Raw genomic sequence first — 21,425 nt, forward strand, 5'->3', positions numbered from 1 at the left:
GTTCATGAACTGGTCATGTCCAACCATTTATTGAACTGATACGGTTTTATCACGACCTTGACCAACTTACCTCAATATAAATAGGGCTTATCTACTGGTCATGACCAACCCGTCTACCAAGTTTGAGTTCCCTTGTTCCCAGACGTCTTCAGTTATTGATAGGTAACTGATTTGTATTTCAATGTCAACTAAACCTTTATCTTTGACCAACTGACCTCAAATGAATAAGATTAATTTGCTGGTAATCACCAACCTTCCTACCAAGTTTGAATCCCATGGGCCTAAGTGGTCACAAGTTGTCGATCAGAAACCCCAGGACGGACAGAGACCCGGTCTGATACCTTCGGGGGACAGAAAAATACAAGATTTGAATAACTTTTGATGTTAACTTTCATCACAAGTCAGTCTTTAATTTGGCCAATAAGGTGGTAAAAACACATACTGTTAGTGACAGCCATTTCTAAATTGTGGGCTGAAAACATTGTAATGTAAAGTGTAGAAACTAAGGACAAACTTCCCTTTTCAAATTTAATTTCACTCAGACAAAATTGTGCATACATTGAGTCAAATGTCAAACAATTGGAAAGAGCAAAGAAATAACAGAAATGCAGCTAAATACATAATTCATAGGGCACAGTACAAATCATATCATATTGAAAGTATATTTCCTGCTGATTTGACTGCCACGAACACCCCTCATTGCCGAACCTATTTTAGCTCTTGATAAAGGTTTTTCGAGTTATTATGCTTGTTAACATTGTAAGACATTAAATCAAAGATTGGATAGACAATGCTTACGGAGAAGAGCGATTAAAGTGAATTTGGTTCTTACAATTCAAGGCCTAACGATCTGGCTTTTGATTCAAAATTGAAAAGATAATATGACAATACACAATATGTAACCCTGTTCAGTAAACATTGGACAAGTAATAATAGTGAATATTATACAACTGGTAAAAAATGACAAATCAAGGGTAATAACTCTAGAGTAAATGACTGTTGATAAAACACAATCAAGTTAATACAACTGTTATCATTGAAGCAAAATTTGGTCAAGATTGGAAAAGGAATGCTGAAGACAAAGGACAAAATGACAAATAAAGTGTTATATCTCTAAATTAAATATCGCCATCTGGTTGGTAATCAAAATCAGTCCAGGTAGTATGTCAATAAACAGTGTGTCTAAGTTGGTATTGACTGAATAAAATAACAAAAACAAAAAACAAAAAAAAGCTACAGAGGACGTGGATGAAGTCAACGTTGGACAACATGATTCCTATATGTCTGCATGCTATGCAGGTGACGTAAAACAAGAGAAGTTGGTAAAAATGTAATGTTTTGTCCAAAACATTTCCTTGATTCCATTAGAAGAGTTGCAGCAATAACTCGAGATTGCTTTTTTTGAAAAAGCGCTTATCTACCCCATTGTCTGGTCTTAGCTGAGAAATAATCGATGATTGACATGAAATTTGTCCTTTTGGACGCAAGACAAACCAACACGAACCTTGGAAGTTTGGCCAACTAGTCATGATCAATCGCATATCAAGTATGAAGTTCCTGAACCCGAAGGATCTTAAGTTATTGAGCGGAAACCATTTTTTCACCTCATAGTTACCTGAACCTTTTCCTTTGACCAACTGAACTCAAAATTAAAAAGAAAACTAAGTATGTCTACACGTGAATGCGGGTGATAAAACAGAACATTTAACCAAAAAAACATAAGGGTCATATATTGGTCATCTTCGGCCCACCTGAAATATAATGGATCTAGGTAAAACGTTTCTCTTCTTGTAGGCAGAAAAAAAAATTGGTTGTGACCATGACCTTTAACATACCAACAGCTAGAGACAATAGGGTTAATATACAGCTGGGATACAGCCTAAAAGCGTAATGTTGCATTGGCCATGTTCAAACTGTTCTTAAACTATTGTGTGAACAAAGTTTCCATAACGCTCTGGACACAATTGATTGCACAAGCCAATAGAACGATTTTAAATTTCGACCTGATGAAACACAATCAAAGTATTACAACTGTAAACATTGAAGCCAAGTTTGGTCAAGATTGGAAAAGGAATGCTCAAATTTAAGACAAAAAACAAAGTGACAAATAAAGTGTTATATCTGTTGACTTAATATTGCTATGGAAGACTAGATTAAACTAATGAACAAGAGGTAGATCATTACACATTTTAGTACTAAACATAACATTTTTAGGACAATGCCAATAAGGCTGTTTCATTAATAAAAACGAAGAGCTAAAAAAAAGACAGAAAAACACGGTGATGATTATCAATATTTTTTTCCATGAATATGATTCATTATTATTAAACAAATTAATAGCTGAATAAGAATAGTCTAGAATAACTTTTTTATCAGTATGACTTTCCATAAAAGTAGTATATAATATTCCAAGAACATAAGTGATTCTTGACAACTCTTCATTGCTTCTTACAATGTGCATGTCAATACATATTAAACATGTACATATTTAGCACCTTCCCGCTTTTTTTAAGCATTTCAGTGAATAGCAGTTCTGAAACACATATAGATCTTGTTACAAACTGCACCAACCGAAACTGCATATCAAACAATACAATATTGTAAACAAATAAAAAAACAAAAATAAAAACACACCACCATTGATGTGTATGATACAAAACACACAACATGGAGAGTTTGCAACTTAATGACAATATGACGAATATAATGAACCAAATAAAATCATGTATAAGATCATAAGGCTCTTCTCATCCATACATACAGAACTGTTTACAGGTAAGTCTCAAACTAGTATAATACAGGAAATAGAAGGTGATTTGTACACATAGTAAAACACGCCTTTTTCTGAGGGCCACAATCTAGTCTTTTTCTAATGTAGGTGCGGGTTCAAAGTACTCAATTCACACAACTAAATTCACACAACTAAATTCACACAACTAAATTCACCCTTATCTATGTACCAATAAAAATAAACTTATCAAAAAAGCTTCAGTATTGCAATACTAACTATAATATGTAAAATATGCATAAAAGACAAAGAGACCGCAAAGGATATTATCGCAAACTTAAGTATGGCAACAAACCTTTAAAACAAAGCAACCAAACATTGTTGGCGTTTTATCAAGTCAGAGTTAATAGTACTCTAATAATACTAAGCGAAAAATTACAGGTAACAATACACTCAAAAGATAGTAGTTGGCAAATTAACAATTTATAATGGCTGCCAAACCAATATGTGGGTCAGTAATTGTCATAAATTTGAGTCTAAAACTTGTTGTTATTACTCTGAAAATACATTTTATTGACTTACACATAAAGTATCCCTTTTTATCATTTAAATACATGTATGTATGTGTACAGTGTGCACTTTCTACGAAGAAATAAACGGCAGCTATACCTGCAAAAAAACATCCAGAACATCCATGATTGTCTTTGAAAAAGCCCATTTATTCATTGTGGCTATGGTACGTACATGTATTTTCCTTAAGAGAATATAAATATTTGTAGCTGTTTGAAACAAAACATGATTGTCTCATTGTCCTTGGTTCAATCACAGAGCAAACCATTTCAGTATTAGAACAGTTTGGTGAATTTAGTCGTTTAACTAGTATTAACATCCGTTTTAATCTAGATCTGTTGACAGCGCCAACATCAGTTCTCCTCTATAACGGTGTAACTTTCTGAGTGACAGGTCATACCATCCGCCTCCTGTGTAACGGATTCGTACATCACCATACGGGGCTGTTGCTTGAACTCATTAGGAACCTGCAAATATAACAATATATTTATTAGATGTTTTGTTATCTAAACGATCACTGCTACAACAAAACATTTACAGGCATAAATAAATGAATGACTTAACAGTCCAATAGCTCAATTAGGGGAATCCATATTTCATTGAATAAAGCTACCCCATTATTTTCTTTTATCACTATACATTTACTCATGTGTGCAACCTACTTTCTTCCGTAACACTACATACATTCAGTGCGAAAATTGACAGACAAAATCTGATTTAAAATATGAGTCAGGCAGGGGAGATAAGTCTTCTTTTAATGAATTCCCATGTTACAATTATGCATCACTATATTTGTTCAATAGCTGTTTGGAGCTTACGTTGGACATGATTATGTATCACTTTATTTGTTCAATAGCTGTGTGTAGCTTACTGTTTAATAAGATTATTCTCAAAGTGAAAAAAATAAGAAATTAAGGTTTACCATGATAAAAATCACATCATCCATCAGTCATATTCTGTCACTTCACATAAAAATGCATATATTATCAACATGCAATCCATACCTGGAACATTGGTCCGTGTCCGGGAACAATCCAGTCTGCACGTTTGAGGACCTCGAGGCGGACTTTGTGTTGCAGAGCTGGATTCTCGCTGTTATCCTGCCACAGCGTATAATCTTCCATGTCTTCTAGACGCTCAAACAGGTCACCTGAAATATGGAGTTTCAATAGTTAACAACTTCAAGTGAAATAGTATCAATTAAAATATTGAAATAAAATGTGAAATAAATTGCTGAAAGTAATTAAGGAAAATAGCCCAATTTAAAAAACAATAGCACTTGAAAACTAATTGCTATAGTTTACTGAAAACTCTGAACTTTTCAGAGACACTTCAATTAATGACCCCGTCATTCCTAATAAGGTACTTTAAAACAAAAATACATATGCACTTAAAAGAAGAACTTTTCTGTTAATATTTTTTTTGTGTTTTTTGTCATCAACATAAAGTTTTGTCAAGATACTATGATATGGACTATTATGATGACAACACTATGCTTACCATAACACAATACTAACAATAATTTCCTTTTAATGAAAGCATTTAAAAGCTGTAGGCTCAACATGCATGATTTTTAACTTTTCAACAATTCTGTTCACTGGCAATATAAATACTTAAATAAATACAAAAAAGCTTTTGAGTGGCCATAAACTGTAACCAATAAGAGTCTGTCATAACCTAATTGTATGTAATGTAAATTGATGACTTTTAAATACAACAAGCAAATTCGTTGAATTGATATCCCCGCCTGATTGGGCTAAGTCAAGGAATGGAAATCAACTGTTGATGAAATATATATATATATGAGTTTGATTTTGATTGCAACTGTTTGAAATAAAAATAAATATTGTATATAATGTAACATTTAGAATTGATCAAGAAACCTAGTTTATGACTCCATGTTACCCAGTTCCAAACTTATCTAAGATTTCATCAAGGCAAACATTCTGATCAAGTTTCATGGAGATTGGTCCAGATATATGCAAAAAATGTAGCCTCTAGAGTGTCCCAAAGGTTTTTTAAGATTTGACTCAGTGACCTCATTTTTGACCCCACATGACCTACTAGTTTCAAACTATTCCAAGATTTCATCGAGGCATTCTGATTAAGTTTCATGGAAAATAGAGCAGATGTATTGCCTGTAGAGTGTTCCAAAGATTTCTGTAAGATATGACATAGTGACCTAGTTTTTGACCCATTAACCCACTTTTAAAACGCAGTCGAAATTCAACCTAAGAGAACATTCTGACCATGTTTGAATTTATTCAGACCAATCACCACCATAAAATAGCTTCGGACATGATTTTTGAAAGATTTGACCTAGTGACCTAATTTCTAATCACATGTGACCCTGTTTAAAACAAGATCAAGTTTCATGAATATAAGACCATACATATTGCCTATAATGTGTTTCAAAGATTTTTCTAAAATTTGACCTAGTGACCTAATTTTTGACCCCATATGCCCATTTTTACAAGCTGTCCATATTTCATCAAGGGGAACATCATGACCAAGATTGAACATAATCCGACCAATCATTTCCATTCCGGACAAAAAAATTCTAAGATTTGACCTTGTGACCTAATTTTCAATCATATGTGACCCAGTTTTATATCAGTCCAAGATTTCATCAAGGAAAACATTCTGATGAAGTTTTATGAATGTTTGACCATGTATAATGCCTCTAGTATGTTCCAAACAGTTTTTGACCCCATGTGACCCACTTTTTTAAGTGTTCCATATTTCATTAAGGTTTACTTCATGACCAATTTTGAACATAACTTGACCAATCATTACCATGAAATGGTCCTGGACAAGAATTTTCTAAGATTTGACCTAGTGACCTCATTTTTGATCATATGTGACCCAGTTTTATTTATCAAGAGTTCATCAAGGAAAACATTCTGATTAAGTTTCATGAATATTTGACCATGTATAATGTCTCTAGTATGTTCCAAGGAATTTTCTTAGATTTGACCTTGTGACCTAGTTTTTGACCCATGTGACCCACTTTTTTAAGTGGTCCATATTTCTTCATCATGACCAATTTTGACCTGGTGACCTCATTTTTGATCATATGTGACCCAGTTTTATTTACAACCAAGTGTTCATCAAGGAAAACATTCTGATTTAGTTTCATGAATATTTGACCATGTATAATGCTTGTAGTATGTTCCCAAAGATTTTTCTAAAATTTGACCTAGTGACCTAGTTTTTGATCCCATGTGACCCACTTTTAAAAGTGGCCGAGATATTATCAAGGGGAACATTCTGACCAAGTTTGAACATTTTCATCAATGCCTACCAAGATATGGTACTGGACAGACGGACGGAAGGACGGAATGACAGACGGACAACGCCAAAACAATATCCCCCTCCCGAAATCTTCAATTCGGCGGGGGATAATTAGCTAGTTTCATAACAGTGACTGATAAACCTTTATGAACTCGGATATATGAACATTGCTTTTACCACGCAAGTTTATTGCAAATGTAAAGTTAATTAAATGAAACTGGATATTAGCTGAGGATGTTTTGACTATTTGTGGAAGGTAAAGTAAGGCAGGATCTTTTAGTAAACACATTTCAATTTTCTGCATTATTACTTATAATAATCTATTCCCCACCGTTCCCTCACCAAGATTTATTTAAGATTCTTCAGCTTGCTTTCAAATTCACACTTATGTTGCAATCTACTGAACATTTTTAATGTGACACCATATCCTTTCGAATACCGCGACCGTACATCGACGCCCTACCGTAGCCGCCTAATGCAGACCAATTTTTCAAGGGTGCTGGTTACCGCTACTGTTTTACTATAGGAATACTGTAGACGACTGAAACGTACTGAAAAAGTAGGTACGCCCAGTTCCACAGCCGCAAAATGCACATTTTCCACAAATTTGTGGTACGTTTTTCATTAAAATAAGAAGGATTGTGAATTTTAAAAACAGCATTAATACGCTATGGTACTTTGTCTTAGAAACAGTTACTACACTACGGAATTTCTTTCAAATATAATAACCATGCAAAAATAAGCAACGGTATTTCTTTAAAAATCGTCATTCAACATTATTCGCCTCTGGCATTTGTAAATTTGCTTTAATAAAACAGCATGCTTATGCTTTTCCTCTTGTATCATAAGTACGCTGTGGTATCACTGTTAAATTTAAGAAATGAGCAAAACTGCGCAGTGGTATTACTGTGATATTTGTTTTACGGACTGTGTGTTAACTTCGATAAGGTAGACATTTCATGTTTGAATTAAACTAAATCAGTCACTTAAGTGCACTCTGGTAGCGTTCTTGAATCTAGAAGTATGCAAAACTACGCAGCGGTATTTCCTATACGTAATCAACATAACACAACCCATTTAAAAGGCGACGTTGCCTTTGAAGGTCATTTAACGTTAGTTACGCTTCCTTTTAAAACTGTTGAAATATATGCTATAACTTTCTTATAAATCCAACCGGACATCTATTACGTGATCGCTATAAAGTTATCATGGAAACCATAGTGACTGCAAATATATCAACAGAACATCCATTACAAAATAGCGCTGTCACAGTTGCCATGAAAACCACTGTAATAGACAATAAACCAACCGACAAATATCACAAGGTCGCATCAAGGTTACATTGAAACCACAGTGACCCCTGTTATGAAAGTTGTATGGGAAAGGAGCATGACTTTATACAACATGCTCAATACATATCTGTTGATGAAGAAATGATCAAATGTCACGGTCACCATTCAAGAAATGTTGGTGCTCCGTGTGTCATGGGGTATCTCAGGAATTACCAGGAGTACTTAAGTCAAAAGATATAAGTAGGGTTGACTCAAACAGTTGTAGAGAACTGAAGAGAAAACATCACAGGATGATCATGTTGTATTTGCCGACAAGTTTAAAACATCAGTATCTCTGGCGTTTGGAAAAAATCTACACATTCGTGTCATGCATTAAACACCGGAAGGACATATTGGTCAATCGCAAAATCAGTCCAATAAAAAGAGATGGCAAAGTAAGGATGCTCAGCAGAGGGGAACACATGGCATGAAATATTTCGGACCGGAAACTTATGTCCACTGCATGGGAATAATCAAAACATGTGTGCAACCCGATGACAGTTTTCAATCCTATTATAAATAGCCGACAGAACAAGGTTTTGACGGAAGATGTAAATACAAAATGAAAGAGGGAAAAAACATGCATCAAAGTTATTTTCAATTAAAAAAGAACATGGGTGTTGTAGACAGTCAACATTTACAGTGTACCAACACAAAGTGCTTATTTGTTGACCTAATTTGTGTGGTTTGCTGTGGACTTCTCGCTTATGATTCATCATGTATAAAGCGTCAACCCTCAGGCTACCTATAAGCTGTTTGAGAGAATGGTAATTCTTTTTTACAGTACATTACAAACATGCCGTAGAATGTTAAATAGTAACCATAATCAGGTTTAATAACATATTGATCGTTGCATGTACCACCAAAATGAAACATGAACAACATCTTTTAAAACCAATCAGCTGTTTAATGGTTTATGTTTCTGTTGTTACGTTACAGAACAACTTTTCGGAGGGAATAGCACACGTATAACTAAATCCAAACAAACAAGCGACATTTTTTAACTTGACCTCTTTGGCAATGTGCAGTGCAGAGTCAGCTTGCACGAGTATAATTCTAATGTTTATAAAATAAAACTCAAATGAAATTTTATCAAAGGGAATGTTTTATTTCGTATCGTGGCATTACCTCTATGAAAGGCCGAATGGATGTCAAGTCCAACAAGACTATGGCTCCAGAAACACAGAGGAACGGGAAACAACAGCTCATGTATGTAAAACATTTTCAATAATATATGTTTTTTATATAATTGCATTTTGAAATGACCCTTAAACTGAAACAATGAACGGCCTCTGAAGTTCATGAAAATGCATACATTAAATTATTTCTACTGTTTAATGGCACATCTTGAATTTCAGAGTCTAGTACAAGAAAGCGCCGTTTAGATCAATCATGTATTAAAATAAATTTTCAATATAGTATTGATGAAATAATCATAACAAAATGTTGTTCAGGTGTCAACCTTTTGTTCCTGAAGGGACGAATAATGTTTGTTTTAATGTTGTTGTTTTTTATAGAATTTAACATTTCATGCTTAAAATGAGGACATATTTTTCGAAATTACACATATACAATGCAATTGTTGCTAACAACGTGTCTTTATAACAAATATTCATCAATATATGTGATTTCCTTTTACAGACCGATGATATTGCATTGCACAGAAACTCCACTAGACTCTGTTGCCGTTTCGTTAATCGCAGGCTGTGATTATACTGGTGTTATTTCCCGTGACAAATCTTGCGATATTTTTAGCAATATAATAGTTACAGTCAAATACTTTGATTTATGTTTTGGTCTATGTTTTTCTATTATATAATTATGTACATGTGTTCTTTGTTGATTGGAGAAAAATTATCATCATTATTGAATTTCGTCATGTTTAATTTTATCCCTATGTATCCCTCAAGTTCCTATGATGTACATAATTGCACTATACGTTTTATAACCTTGATGTATGAATGAATAGTGAATCCGTATTTGGATAGAGAATTGTTATTTTAATTCCTTTCTGATTTATTTGATAAAAAACATATTGTTTTGTAATCGCTCTATGCATGTGTAAATACTAAAATATACAAAAATATGAATAATATAATGAAAACTACAGGGAAAAGCCCATAAGTTGAACAGCAAAAAATAGGCCCTGTTAAGGGGTACACGTCAAGGACCCAAATAACAATGAACTAGAGACACAAACATAATGTTACACCACTTCTTTAATCATAAGTTTCACTTTTTGTTTTATTACTGAATTTTACGTAGAATGACACGTGCCTGGAAAACTGTGATAATGTGATGTCTGCATTAAAATTAAGCACGGCTAAAATAGCGTATTTATACATACATAGTTTAGTCACACATGGCATTCCAGAGAGTGTTTATGTTGATTTTTTTCAATTTACTCCGATTCAAGCACACACATGCATAATATGATTGAAACAATAAAAAAATCGCAACGTTGCCTTACAAACATCTTTTCAAGCATTGTACTTTTGAAATATTTGGAAAACCTTTTTCTACTACTGTAGTACAAAATTGCTGTTTTAGAAATATCAAATACTAGCCGTAGCGTATTTATGAGGAAAACAACAGACATAAATATCGAGTTACTACAAAAGTTAAAACTGCCATAGTGTATCTATGCATGCTCACGTGGTATAATTCCAAGATTGATCATAACATTAAACGTCTCCGGCAATTTTGAAATACATATACCTGAACTGTTTGTACTAGAACTACCAGAGTGTACTAATGCATAATATTATCCTTTATGTGCTTAACAAATTGTTCAAAGAAGTAATTCCTATCTACAAAACTCGCCTATAGTAGTTTTATAAACATTAAAAAGTAGCCAATACCGAAGATGAAAATTACCACAACCTACATATCACAGGATAACCATTGCGCTGTTTTGCATGTGCGTTTACCTACTGATGATTGTCTTCAATCAAATTACTACAACACACGTCTACGGTTATTCCTATATTTGTTCAAAATTCATCATATCCGTAGTGTATTAATGAGAGTTTTGTATTTTTCCGAAGTCAACCAGAGCGTAGTTATGCCGAATTGTCATATATATTAATAAGTGAATATTTTAATTGCCGTTACATAATAAAATCAATAAAATGCATTTTATTGTATTAATGTGTCTATTAAACAGTTAAAGTAAAAGGAAAAATGTACATTTTCACTAGAACATTACCTAATTAGGGATAATGTATATGTCACTAATTCGTGAAATGCAAACTTGATTTATAAAGGTGTTATGTTATATAATTGTATGTACTATATAATGTTTGTAATCAAATTCTTTAATTGTGTTATAAATATATACTGTTTCGAATTTGATAAACATTTTACCTAATTGCTAACGCATTTTAATCGGGAGATTTAAGTCTCTGCTTTTAGCAAAACATGTACAAGATTATAAAAATAAGCGGTATTTCCACGCTGTACGATAGCGGTAATCAGAAGCCAAAAATTTGAGTACAGTTTACACTGCTGTGGTAGTTCGCCGGTGAATGATAGAGGTAATGGGGACACTCGAATTTAGGGTCTGCATTAGGCGGCTATGGTAGCGGAAAGGATATGTCCCATTTTGTAACCATTGCGCATAAATTCTGTAGGTCTGTAGGCCGCACTTCAACCACACAAGTTATAAAAATCCTTTCATTACATAATGATATAATGCACATTATGACATATATCACCATCACAAAACCTATTAGTTACCTGCAATGCACACTTGTCCCTTGTCGGTCTGCACATTGACACTGACATCACATGATGTGTGGCCAGGGGTTGAAATCACTTCAACATCATCATCTATCTCATATGGAATGCCCTACAATGAACAACGAATCATCTTTCTCATATAGAATGCCCTACAATGAACATTGAATCATCCATCTCATATAGAATGCCCTACAATGAACATCGAATCATCCATCTCATATAGAATGCCCTACAATGAACATCATAATCATCCATCTCATTTAGAATGCCCTACAATGAACATCATAATCATCTATCTCATATAGAATGCCCTACAATGGACACCAACATAATCACCAATCTCATATAGAATGCCCTACAATGAACATCATAATCATCCATCTCATATGGAATGCCCTACAATGGAAAACATAATCATCTATCTCATATGGAATGAACTACAATGTACAACATAATCATCCATCTCATACGGAATGCCCTACAATAGACAACATAATCAGCTATCTCATATAGAATGCCTTACAATGACAATATAATCATCTCATATAGAATGCCTTACAATGACAATATAATCATCTATCTTGTATAGAATGCCCTTAAATCATAATCATCCATCTCATATGGAATGCCCTACAATGGACACCATCATCATCTATCTTGTATAGAATGCCCTTAAATCATAGTCATCCATCTCATATGGAATGCCCTACAATGGACACCATCATCATCCATCTCATATGAAATGCCCTACAATGGACACCATCATCATCTCATATAGAATGCCCTACAATGGACAACCTCATCATCTATCTCATATAGGATGCCCTACAATGGACACCAACATAATCATCTATCTCATATAGAATGCCTTACAATGGACAACATAATCATCTCATATAGAATGCCCTACAATGGACACCATCATCATCTATCTCATATAGAATGCCCTTAAATGGACAACATAATCATCCATCTCATATGGAATGCCCTACAATGGACACCATCATCATCCATCTCATATGAAAAGCCCTACAATTGACACCATCATCATCCCATATAGAATGCCCTAGAATGGACAACATCATCATCTATCTCATAAAGAATGCCCTACAATACACAACACCATCATTTATCTCATATGGAATGCCCTACAATAGACAACATAATCACCCATCTCATATGGAATGCCCTACAATAGACAACATAATCATCCATCTCATATGGAATGCCCTACAATGGACATCATAATCATCTCATATGAATTGGACATTTCAACAGCATCTATTTCATATGGCATTCACAACAATAGATATTTCAAAACAATCATCTATCTCATATGGAATGTCCTACAATATATATTTCGACATCATAAACTATCTTATATGGAAAGCCATACAATTGATATCTGTGATCAAAATCATAATCTTTTAAGTATACATGTATGTAAAAACATCATTTAAACTCACTTCAGACTGCTTAAATAATTACCTGTTTAAAGTCATGGAGGACATAGGTATCCCCGATACATATATCGTGGGAGATAATGTGTATTGCATTTAGAAAGAGGTTTAGATTTCCAACATGGTCCGAGTGCCCGTGTGTGCACACAACATAGTCAATCTTCTCCGGCACAAGATCGTGCAGCTTTAAACCTGAAAAGTATTATATTCCATATTCACCCTAAGCACCCTGTTCCTTTCTGCAACACCTTCATTTAAATAATCATAACATAAAAACATATGGGCAGGTTTGAGAATTAAATTTTTAAGTAAATTTCAAGAAATGAGAGGAGTTTCAGAGGAGAATAAAATGCAGGGCAGGATTATGGTTCCCTTGAGCTGCTCTTTCTCTCAGTGCCATCAATCTACATTTGAAGTTTCATTTCAATCCCTTAAGTATTTTCAAAGATATGGTCCGGACGAGCACCAATCATAAACATATGGTTCAGGGGAGATAACTTAATTAAAATGCATGATAGGATTATGGTTCTTATGCACTGCACTTTCTCTCATTGACATTTATCTATATACCAAGTTTTATTTCAAACTCAGTAGTATTTTCCAAAATATGGCCAGGACAAGCACCAACCATGAAAAAAAATTGTTAAGGGGAGATAACTTTATAATTATGCATCAACTTTTATTTCAATCCCATCAATAATTTTGAGGTTATTCTCAACAAGGGTGTGAAGGCACCAAGTTTGAAAAGATAACTTTATAAATATGCATGATAATTTATGATTATGGTTTTAGTGCACCATCTATCTATAAACCAATTTCAATCCAATCAGTCGTTTTAAAGTGGTGGCCCGGACAAGTAACAATTATGAAACAAGAGCACCGCAAAACGGAGCATTATACGCCCGAAGAAGATTCGGCTTGAGGTCCTTTTAATGTAGTGATGATTTGTATAAAGTTATTTGAAAATCGCTTTATTAGTTACCAAGTTATGGCCCAGACACGGAATTGCTAACGGACGAGTAACAAAGATGTGGCCCGGACACAGAATTGCTAAAGCCCCCCATGGTGATTCTAGTCTTTGAGATATGGACCTGGAAATTGCGCGCGACACATCCTTTTAATGTAGTGATGATTTGTATAGTTATTTGAAAATCGCTTTATTAGTTACCAAGTTATGGCCCGGACACGGAATTGCTAACGGACGAGTTCCAAAGATGTGGCCCGGAGACAGAATTGCTAACGTCCCCCCATGGTGATTCTAGTCTTTGAGTTATGGCCTGGACATGGAATTGCTAACGTCCCCCCATGGTGATTCTCGACTTTGAGGTATGGACCTGGAAATTGCGCGCGACACATCCTTTTAATGTAGTGATGATTTGTATAAAGTTATTTGAAAAACACTTTATTAGTTACCAAGTTATGGCCCGGAAACAGAATTGCTAACGCCCCCCCCCCCCCCATGGTGATTCTAGTCCTTGAGGTATGGACCTGGAAATTGCGCGCGACACATCCTTTTAATGTAATGATGCTTTGTATAAAGTTATTTGAAAATGACTTTATTAGTGACAAAGTTGTAACGCCCTCCCATGGTGATTCTAGTCTTTGAGGTATGGACCTGGAAATTGCGTGCGACACATCCTTTTAATGTAATGATGCTTTGTATAAAGTTATTTGAGAATGACTTTATTAGTGACAAAGTTGTGGCCCGGACACGGAATTGCTAACACACCCCCATGGTGATTCTAGTCTTTGAGGTATGGACGTGGAAATTGCGCGCGACACATCCTTTTAATGTAGTGATGATTTGTATAAAGTTATTTGAAAATCGCTTTATTAGTTACCAAGTTATGGCCCGGACACGGAATTGCTAACGGACGGACAGACGGACAGACGATGGAGGCCATAACATAATACGACCCTTCGGGCGTATAAAAATGGTTAAAAGGAGATAATTAAATAAATATGCATGATAGGATTATGGTTCTTGTGCACTGCACGTCCTCTTATTGCCATCTATCCAGATACAAAGTTTTATTTGAATCCCATCAGTAGTTATGAAGTTATTCTTGGGACAAGGCTGTGACGGACGGAAGGACAAAAGGATGGACAAAGCGGCAACAATAGGCTCTCCCTTCCGGTAATAAAAATAGCTGGGTAAGGTTTCAGTATGAATGATCAAGGTACACATGTTATTCCTACTGTTTTTGATGCAAATATCCAAGTAAACAAGAGCTGTCACAGAGACAGCACGCTCGACTATTCCGCCGCTTTTCAGTGTAAGGATTGAAAAGTTTTGGGGAAACATGCATGGATCACTGTTAGATTAGATTTCAATGCAATTCATGATGTACTGGGATATTAACATAAATGTGGTTACATGGAAAATTTCAACCAGAATTTTTTTATCTAATAATAAAGGGCAATTATTTGCAAAATACAGTTATATATCTTGGTTGTTCAATTACGCTGGGTGGTTGAATACCACTCTATAAAGTCTCAATGCAATACATCGAGTAGTTGCTGAGAAATTAACCTATGTGTGCTTACACGCAAAACCTTAACCAGAATTTCTATGTCGAATAATAAAATTAAAGGGCAATTATTTGCATTAAATGAAACTAGAGTTATCTTACATGATTAATTAAGTAGGTTGGATGGTTGAGTACCATTGTATCGAGTCTCCATGCAATACTTCAAGTAGTTGCTTTGATATTAAAATAATGTGTGCTTGCACACAAAACCTTAACCTCTAAGTCAAATAATAAAAGGCAATAATTTGCATTAAATGCAAACTAGAGTTATCTAACTTGGTTAATTAAGTTGGTCGGATGGTTGAGTACCATTGTATCATTGCACCATCTATCTATAAACCAATTTCAATCCAATCAGTCATTTTAAAGTGGTGGCCCGGACAAGTAACAATTATGAAAAAAAGGTTAAAAGGAGATAATTAAATAAATATGCATGATAGGATTATGGTTCTTGTGTACTGCACTTCCTCTAACAGCCATCTATCTATAAACCAAGTTTTATTTCAATCCCAACAGTAGTTTTGAAGTTTTTGGCCTGGAGAAGCACTTATTATGAAAAAATTACTAAGGGGAGATAACTTAATGAACTTAATGAATATGCATGACAAGATTATGGTTCTTGTGCACTGCACGTCCTCTTATTGCCATCTATCCAGATACAAAGTTTTATTTGAATCCCATCAGTAGTTATGAAGTTATTCTTGGGACAAGGCTGTGACGGACGGAAGGACAAAAGGACGGACAAAGCGGCAACAATAGGCTCTCCCTTCGGGATGCATAAAAAAAGCTGGGTAAGGTTTCATTATGAATGATCATATAGGTTGGATGGTTAAGTACCATTGTCTGAGTGAAATACGTCAAGTAGTTGCAGAGATATTAACCTATGTGTGCTTGCACGCAAAACCTTAACCAGAATATCTAAGTTGAATAATAAAGGCCTATTATTTGCATTTAATGCAAAGTAGAGATTTCTAACTTGATTAACTAATAAGGCTGGATGGTTGATAACCATTATATAAAGTCTCAATGCAATACCTCAAGTAGTTGCTGAGATACTAACCTATGTGTGCTTGCACGCAAAACCTTAACCAAGGTGTGACGCCGATGCAGGGTGAGTAGTATAGATCTCCTTATTCTTCGAATAGTCGAGCTAAAAACTGTGCAATAGTCTGAAGTTAAAAGCCTTTAATACTGAGTACCGGAATAACCCTGAACTTTAAAACCGGTGTGTACTTTACCATCAATGATGGTCTGTTTGTCCCAGGGGTTGCCTGTATCAACAATGATGTTCTTTTTCCCCTTCACCAATGTTATCGTCCCACATGCTTTTTTCCCTGTAATAAATCAATATCTTCATTGTGAATAAAGAAGTGTTTCAACTTGGTGGATAATATGTTAATCGTTATTTATTTAATTCAATTGTTAAATCAAAAGAACAATTTCAAGTCACAAGTTCACATCACAAGAATCAGTACTTAAATAAAAATGTTTTAAGGATGCATTTTCTCTTGTGGTCGTGCTGTATGATGCATGAGGCCATTTTAGCAAATTCCATAAAGCATGTTAGCTCTTCTTCGGGAATATGCAAACATGTCCTCCTGCGTTTAGGATTAGAATCTTTAGGGTTAAAATCATATATTTTCAAGTTGTTATAAAAGCCAAACCCATCTTTTCAAAAGCCTTGATTAGCATGAACCAGAAATGCTCCAATACAGGCAAGCTTAGCCAATTACTATAGCACAACCCTAACCCTTGTCCTCTTGTCTCATGTTATGCAATCACTTATAAAAATTATTCTTTTGAACAAATACAATTTCCAACTAAACTCTTGACCCATTGACATATGTCTGTCAGGGCGACTGTAAACATGTAAACAAACAATTTTAGGGCTGGCCTCAATAAAATTGAATTGTACCTTGCGCCTCAATTTCACTGTACCCATTTTTCAAAACATGGACTTGATACATGATTCAATCTTCCATTTAAACCAACTGAAAAGAAATAAATCTATATCAGTATATTAAATTCATACCTGAAAAAGAGTTTTAAAAATTGCTGAAAGTTCTTAGGTTCATTTGCAGACAATTGTACAGATATATAAACCTTTTTTAGAAAGTTACACAAATATTTGTTGGTTGATCAATATTTATTTATTCAATAATTAATTTAAGTTACAGGGATAGTAGGTATCCCAAGATGGGATATACCGGGCAAAGGAAACCATATTGGATAAAAGCAAAGCTTAAGCGAAGCTTGAGCCCAAATATGGTTTCCAGCAACCTGTATATCCCATATAGGACATAAATATTTAGCATAAAGAGCATTGGATGCCTTAATGTGACTTTCTGACAGTTCATGTGCTGATCCACTCTCCAGGATGCAGAATTCTTGGCAATCATTACCATACAAAACATTATGCTTGGCCCCTAATTGAAAATTATCAAAGCCTAGGTCTATCTTTCAGCGTTTAAGTAATTCAGATGATATGATGTACACAAAGACTCATGATGTCATTGTTCTGTATAAAAATAATCAATAACGCCACAACAAATTGATTTGTTGTTTGCGGATTTACCACTCCTCTTTTTCCGAAATGCAAAAAAGTACATTTTTTTTGCGCCCGCACCTAGAATTTTGCCGAGACTGATTTTTTTAGTAGTATTTCTTGAAAAGTAAATGGAATATAATCTCCTGTTAGTCATGATAAGTCGAATTGCAATATGATACAAAATTCCAATTTGTTATTGTTAATATTCCATCATAGACTTCCGGATCAACCGAGGATGATAAAGCAGTTTCATAATATTTTCTGCTTCTTGGGACATCAACAAGGCAAGAAATTAGATGGGCATAATTTACCAATCATTGCAGTAAACAGATTGTACTTGAGAATTTGGAGTGAAAAAAGTCCAAAAGGATTTTACCATGATTCAAACTCTGGACACAATAATAATATTGACTGTCCTGAAAATCTGCCCAGTGATTGACAGTTGACCTTCTGTTTATATGGACTACTACCGACTCCTGAGGTAAAATGCTGTGTCATCAACATCAGCTTTTGACTCAATTTACAAGTGGAATGTAAGAGAAGTAGATTAGTCGGTCTTGTAACAATGTTCAGATTACATATCCTCGTGCCCTGGGTCTTTAACAAAGGCTGCTGGTGCACAACATCTATTTTTTTCCTTATCTGAACTTCTGTGTATAACAATGTATAAAACTTTAATACAAGGTGGTTTGACATTCTGTATACAACAAAAAAGTACAACTATTTTCAATTTTAAATGCACTGTTCATGACTTAGTAAACTACTGCTATGATTTTTTGATTTTATGCTGTATAAATAAAGATAATATGCTCACAAAACTTGCATACATCAGAGTAAAATGTGTTTTACATATGTGAAGGTAGATAATATATACAACTTTTCACTAGCCTTCAGAATGTAGTTTTTAATCACCTTTCGCCACTTAGTTATTTCTTTGAAAGGGAAAAAAGTTTTAAATTATTTTTTTTCGCTTGCTTGGCCCATTTTTTTTCTTGAAAATACATAGAACAGAATAGATTAATTTGGAGTTGTCTAGCGGACATTTGAAAAGTCATTTTGTTGAGAAAATTATAGGATTTTTGCCAGTTTTATTGTTAAAAATGAGATTTAGTTAATCCGGAACAACCTATTTTCGACCACAACCTATTTTCGACCGCCTCCTGAAAATGGGTAAAACACTTATATTTTGCGTCACTTCCAGTAAAAATAAGCTCCAATTGTTAACCATAACAGTAGAACTGTCAGAAAACTTCATTTGAAAAAGCATGGGAATGGGAGCGTTAAAAAAACTTAAGTTATACTTGAAACAACACCAATTTGTCATTTTTAATATTGACAACATATTGCAGCTTAGGCAGGCCATATGAGGCTCATTCAGAGTTGGACCAGTGATAACAGGGTTCATGATGGGTGAATTTATCATTTTGTACCCATGTGAAAGCCATTAGAAGGGATGATGCATTCCTTTGCCTCTCTTGTGGTGATAAGTAACCAAAAAGTGACTGTATGGCAAATATGTAAATATTTAATTACTTTTTTTTTTAAATAAAATACATTAAACAGTTTAAACAAGTTATACAAATTAAAATAAAAAAATATTGTGCACAAACTTTTGTTGCGAAGTAAAGTTAAAGGTCATGGTCGAAAGCATGTTGTATCTAGGTAAAATACAACATGTGACAGCCGCCATTTTTGATTCAAAATGTAAACAAAAGACGATTAAAATATATTTTATTTTTTTGTTTTTTGAAAGATGAATGATTGCTTTAAATGGTACACACAAACATTTATTTTTTATTATCACTTATTTATGATTAAAATGTAAATAATCCTTAGGCGGTCGAAAACCCGTTGTTCCGCGATACTATCATTGAAAAAGCACCAGCCTTATCGGGTTATCATCAAGGAATTCCCAATAGCCCGAAACCAAAATCACTAGCCCCCTGCTATGCGCTTGTGGGCTAAGCACTTGTGGGTTACGACTAAGACAGAATCAGAATGGCCTCCATCATTACCTGTAGTGCTGTATTGTTCAAGTTAGCCAGGACAAACGTTTATGCACTTGCGCAGAATATATCTGTCACAATGATAAAGTGACCATATAAAAACAAATTCTCATTATATTGGGATAACTATTTCGTAATATAAACTTTAGATTCGGCAAGTTAAAAGTTAAATTAACATTTTAAAATACTATCAATCAAGTATCATAAAGTGCAGATCAGGATAGGGTATAAATGTCACATTCAGATGTGGTGTTTTTCTTGATAAAAGTCATTCGATATTTTGAATAAAACATTGCTTTATCTGATGTACATTTTTATTTTTTATTTTATTTTTAGAATTGCAAAATTTGTCTTCTGTCCATTGACTCGATTGAGCCGGTGCTGTCCGAATTAAACAACATCCTAAATACTTGTATCTTGTGTAGATTTCTATACATACATTCCATTGTCGATAAAACTGTTCTTTATAAATACACATACAATGTTGCATATATTTAATCATCAACTGTCCTATAATAAATTAAAAATACAAGATTAATAAAACATAATAAACATTACTTCTAGAACTTCGTCGCTAGAACTTTCGCGATTGATGCAGCACACAACACTTTTCACAATGAGACCACCACACAACAGTATTAATAGTCACCTCCCTTGATGAGCAACTTCATCAGACATGATACTTCCCTTCGGTCCTTTCGTACTTATGTACAGTTGCTGTTTTGCCAACACTACGTGTGGATTGGATGTGGGGCGTACATTTGTGACAATAGACAACGGTGATTACTGACAGACGGTACTGATATTGACAATATTTTCGCAATCCGGGAAAAAGATGAAGTGTGTGTGGTGATAACAAACAATAAGGTTAGCTCTGTTGGTTATCTAGAGCACGGTGCTAGTGTCTCGGTCGTCGTTGGTTTGACCTCTACGCCGAGTGCATTTTTTGTCCAAGGGTCACGTTAAAGGCCTAGTTTAAGCCTTCTATAAGTGACCCCCCCCCCCACACACACACACGCCAAAAACAACAACAACAACTGTGTAGAGTACACAACCTCTGTTTATTGATCTTATTCTACTTGCCTTGGTCCCTCTTATCAGATCTCTGATCTGAGTATCCTGCTGTGAATTTTTAGAAGTTTGATTATAGAAATGGACCCTAAAAGGCCCTGAGCCAATAAACGAATACACAGGAAATTGGCCCCTACTGTGACAC

The 21,425-nt window shown here is 34.6% G+C and overlaps 1 protein-coding gene across 1 annotated transcript; it reads right to left on the bottom strand.

The window, feature by feature from the left end:
* Positions 1-514: 514 nt before the first annotated feature.
* Positions 515-20,822, bottom strand: LOC128219760 (metallo-beta-lactamase domain-containing protein 1-like). Its single transcript, XM_052927722.1, has 7 exons — positions 20,768-20,822; positions 17,571-17,646; positions 16,894-16,989; positions 13,153-13,316; positions 11,662-11,773; positions 4,303-4,448; positions 515-3,765 (listed from the first exon to the last, which is right to left on the bottom strand). Exons 2-7 carry the CDS (start codon positions 17,620-17,622, stop codon positions 3,652-3,654), a joined length of 684 nt encoding a protein of 227 aa, XP_052783682.1. The 5' UTR covers positions 17,623-17,646; positions 20,768-20,822; the 3' UTR covers positions 515-3,651.
* Between the last annotated feature and the right edge of the window lie 603 nt (positions 20,823-21,425).

Source organism: Mya arenaria, chromosome 15 (genome assembly GCF_026914265.1).
Source record: "Mya arenaria isolate MELC-2E11 chromosome 15, ASM2691426v1".
NCBI classification, from domain to species: domain Eukaryota; kingdom Metazoa; phylum Mollusca; class Bivalvia; order Myida; family Myidae; genus Mya; species Mya arenaria.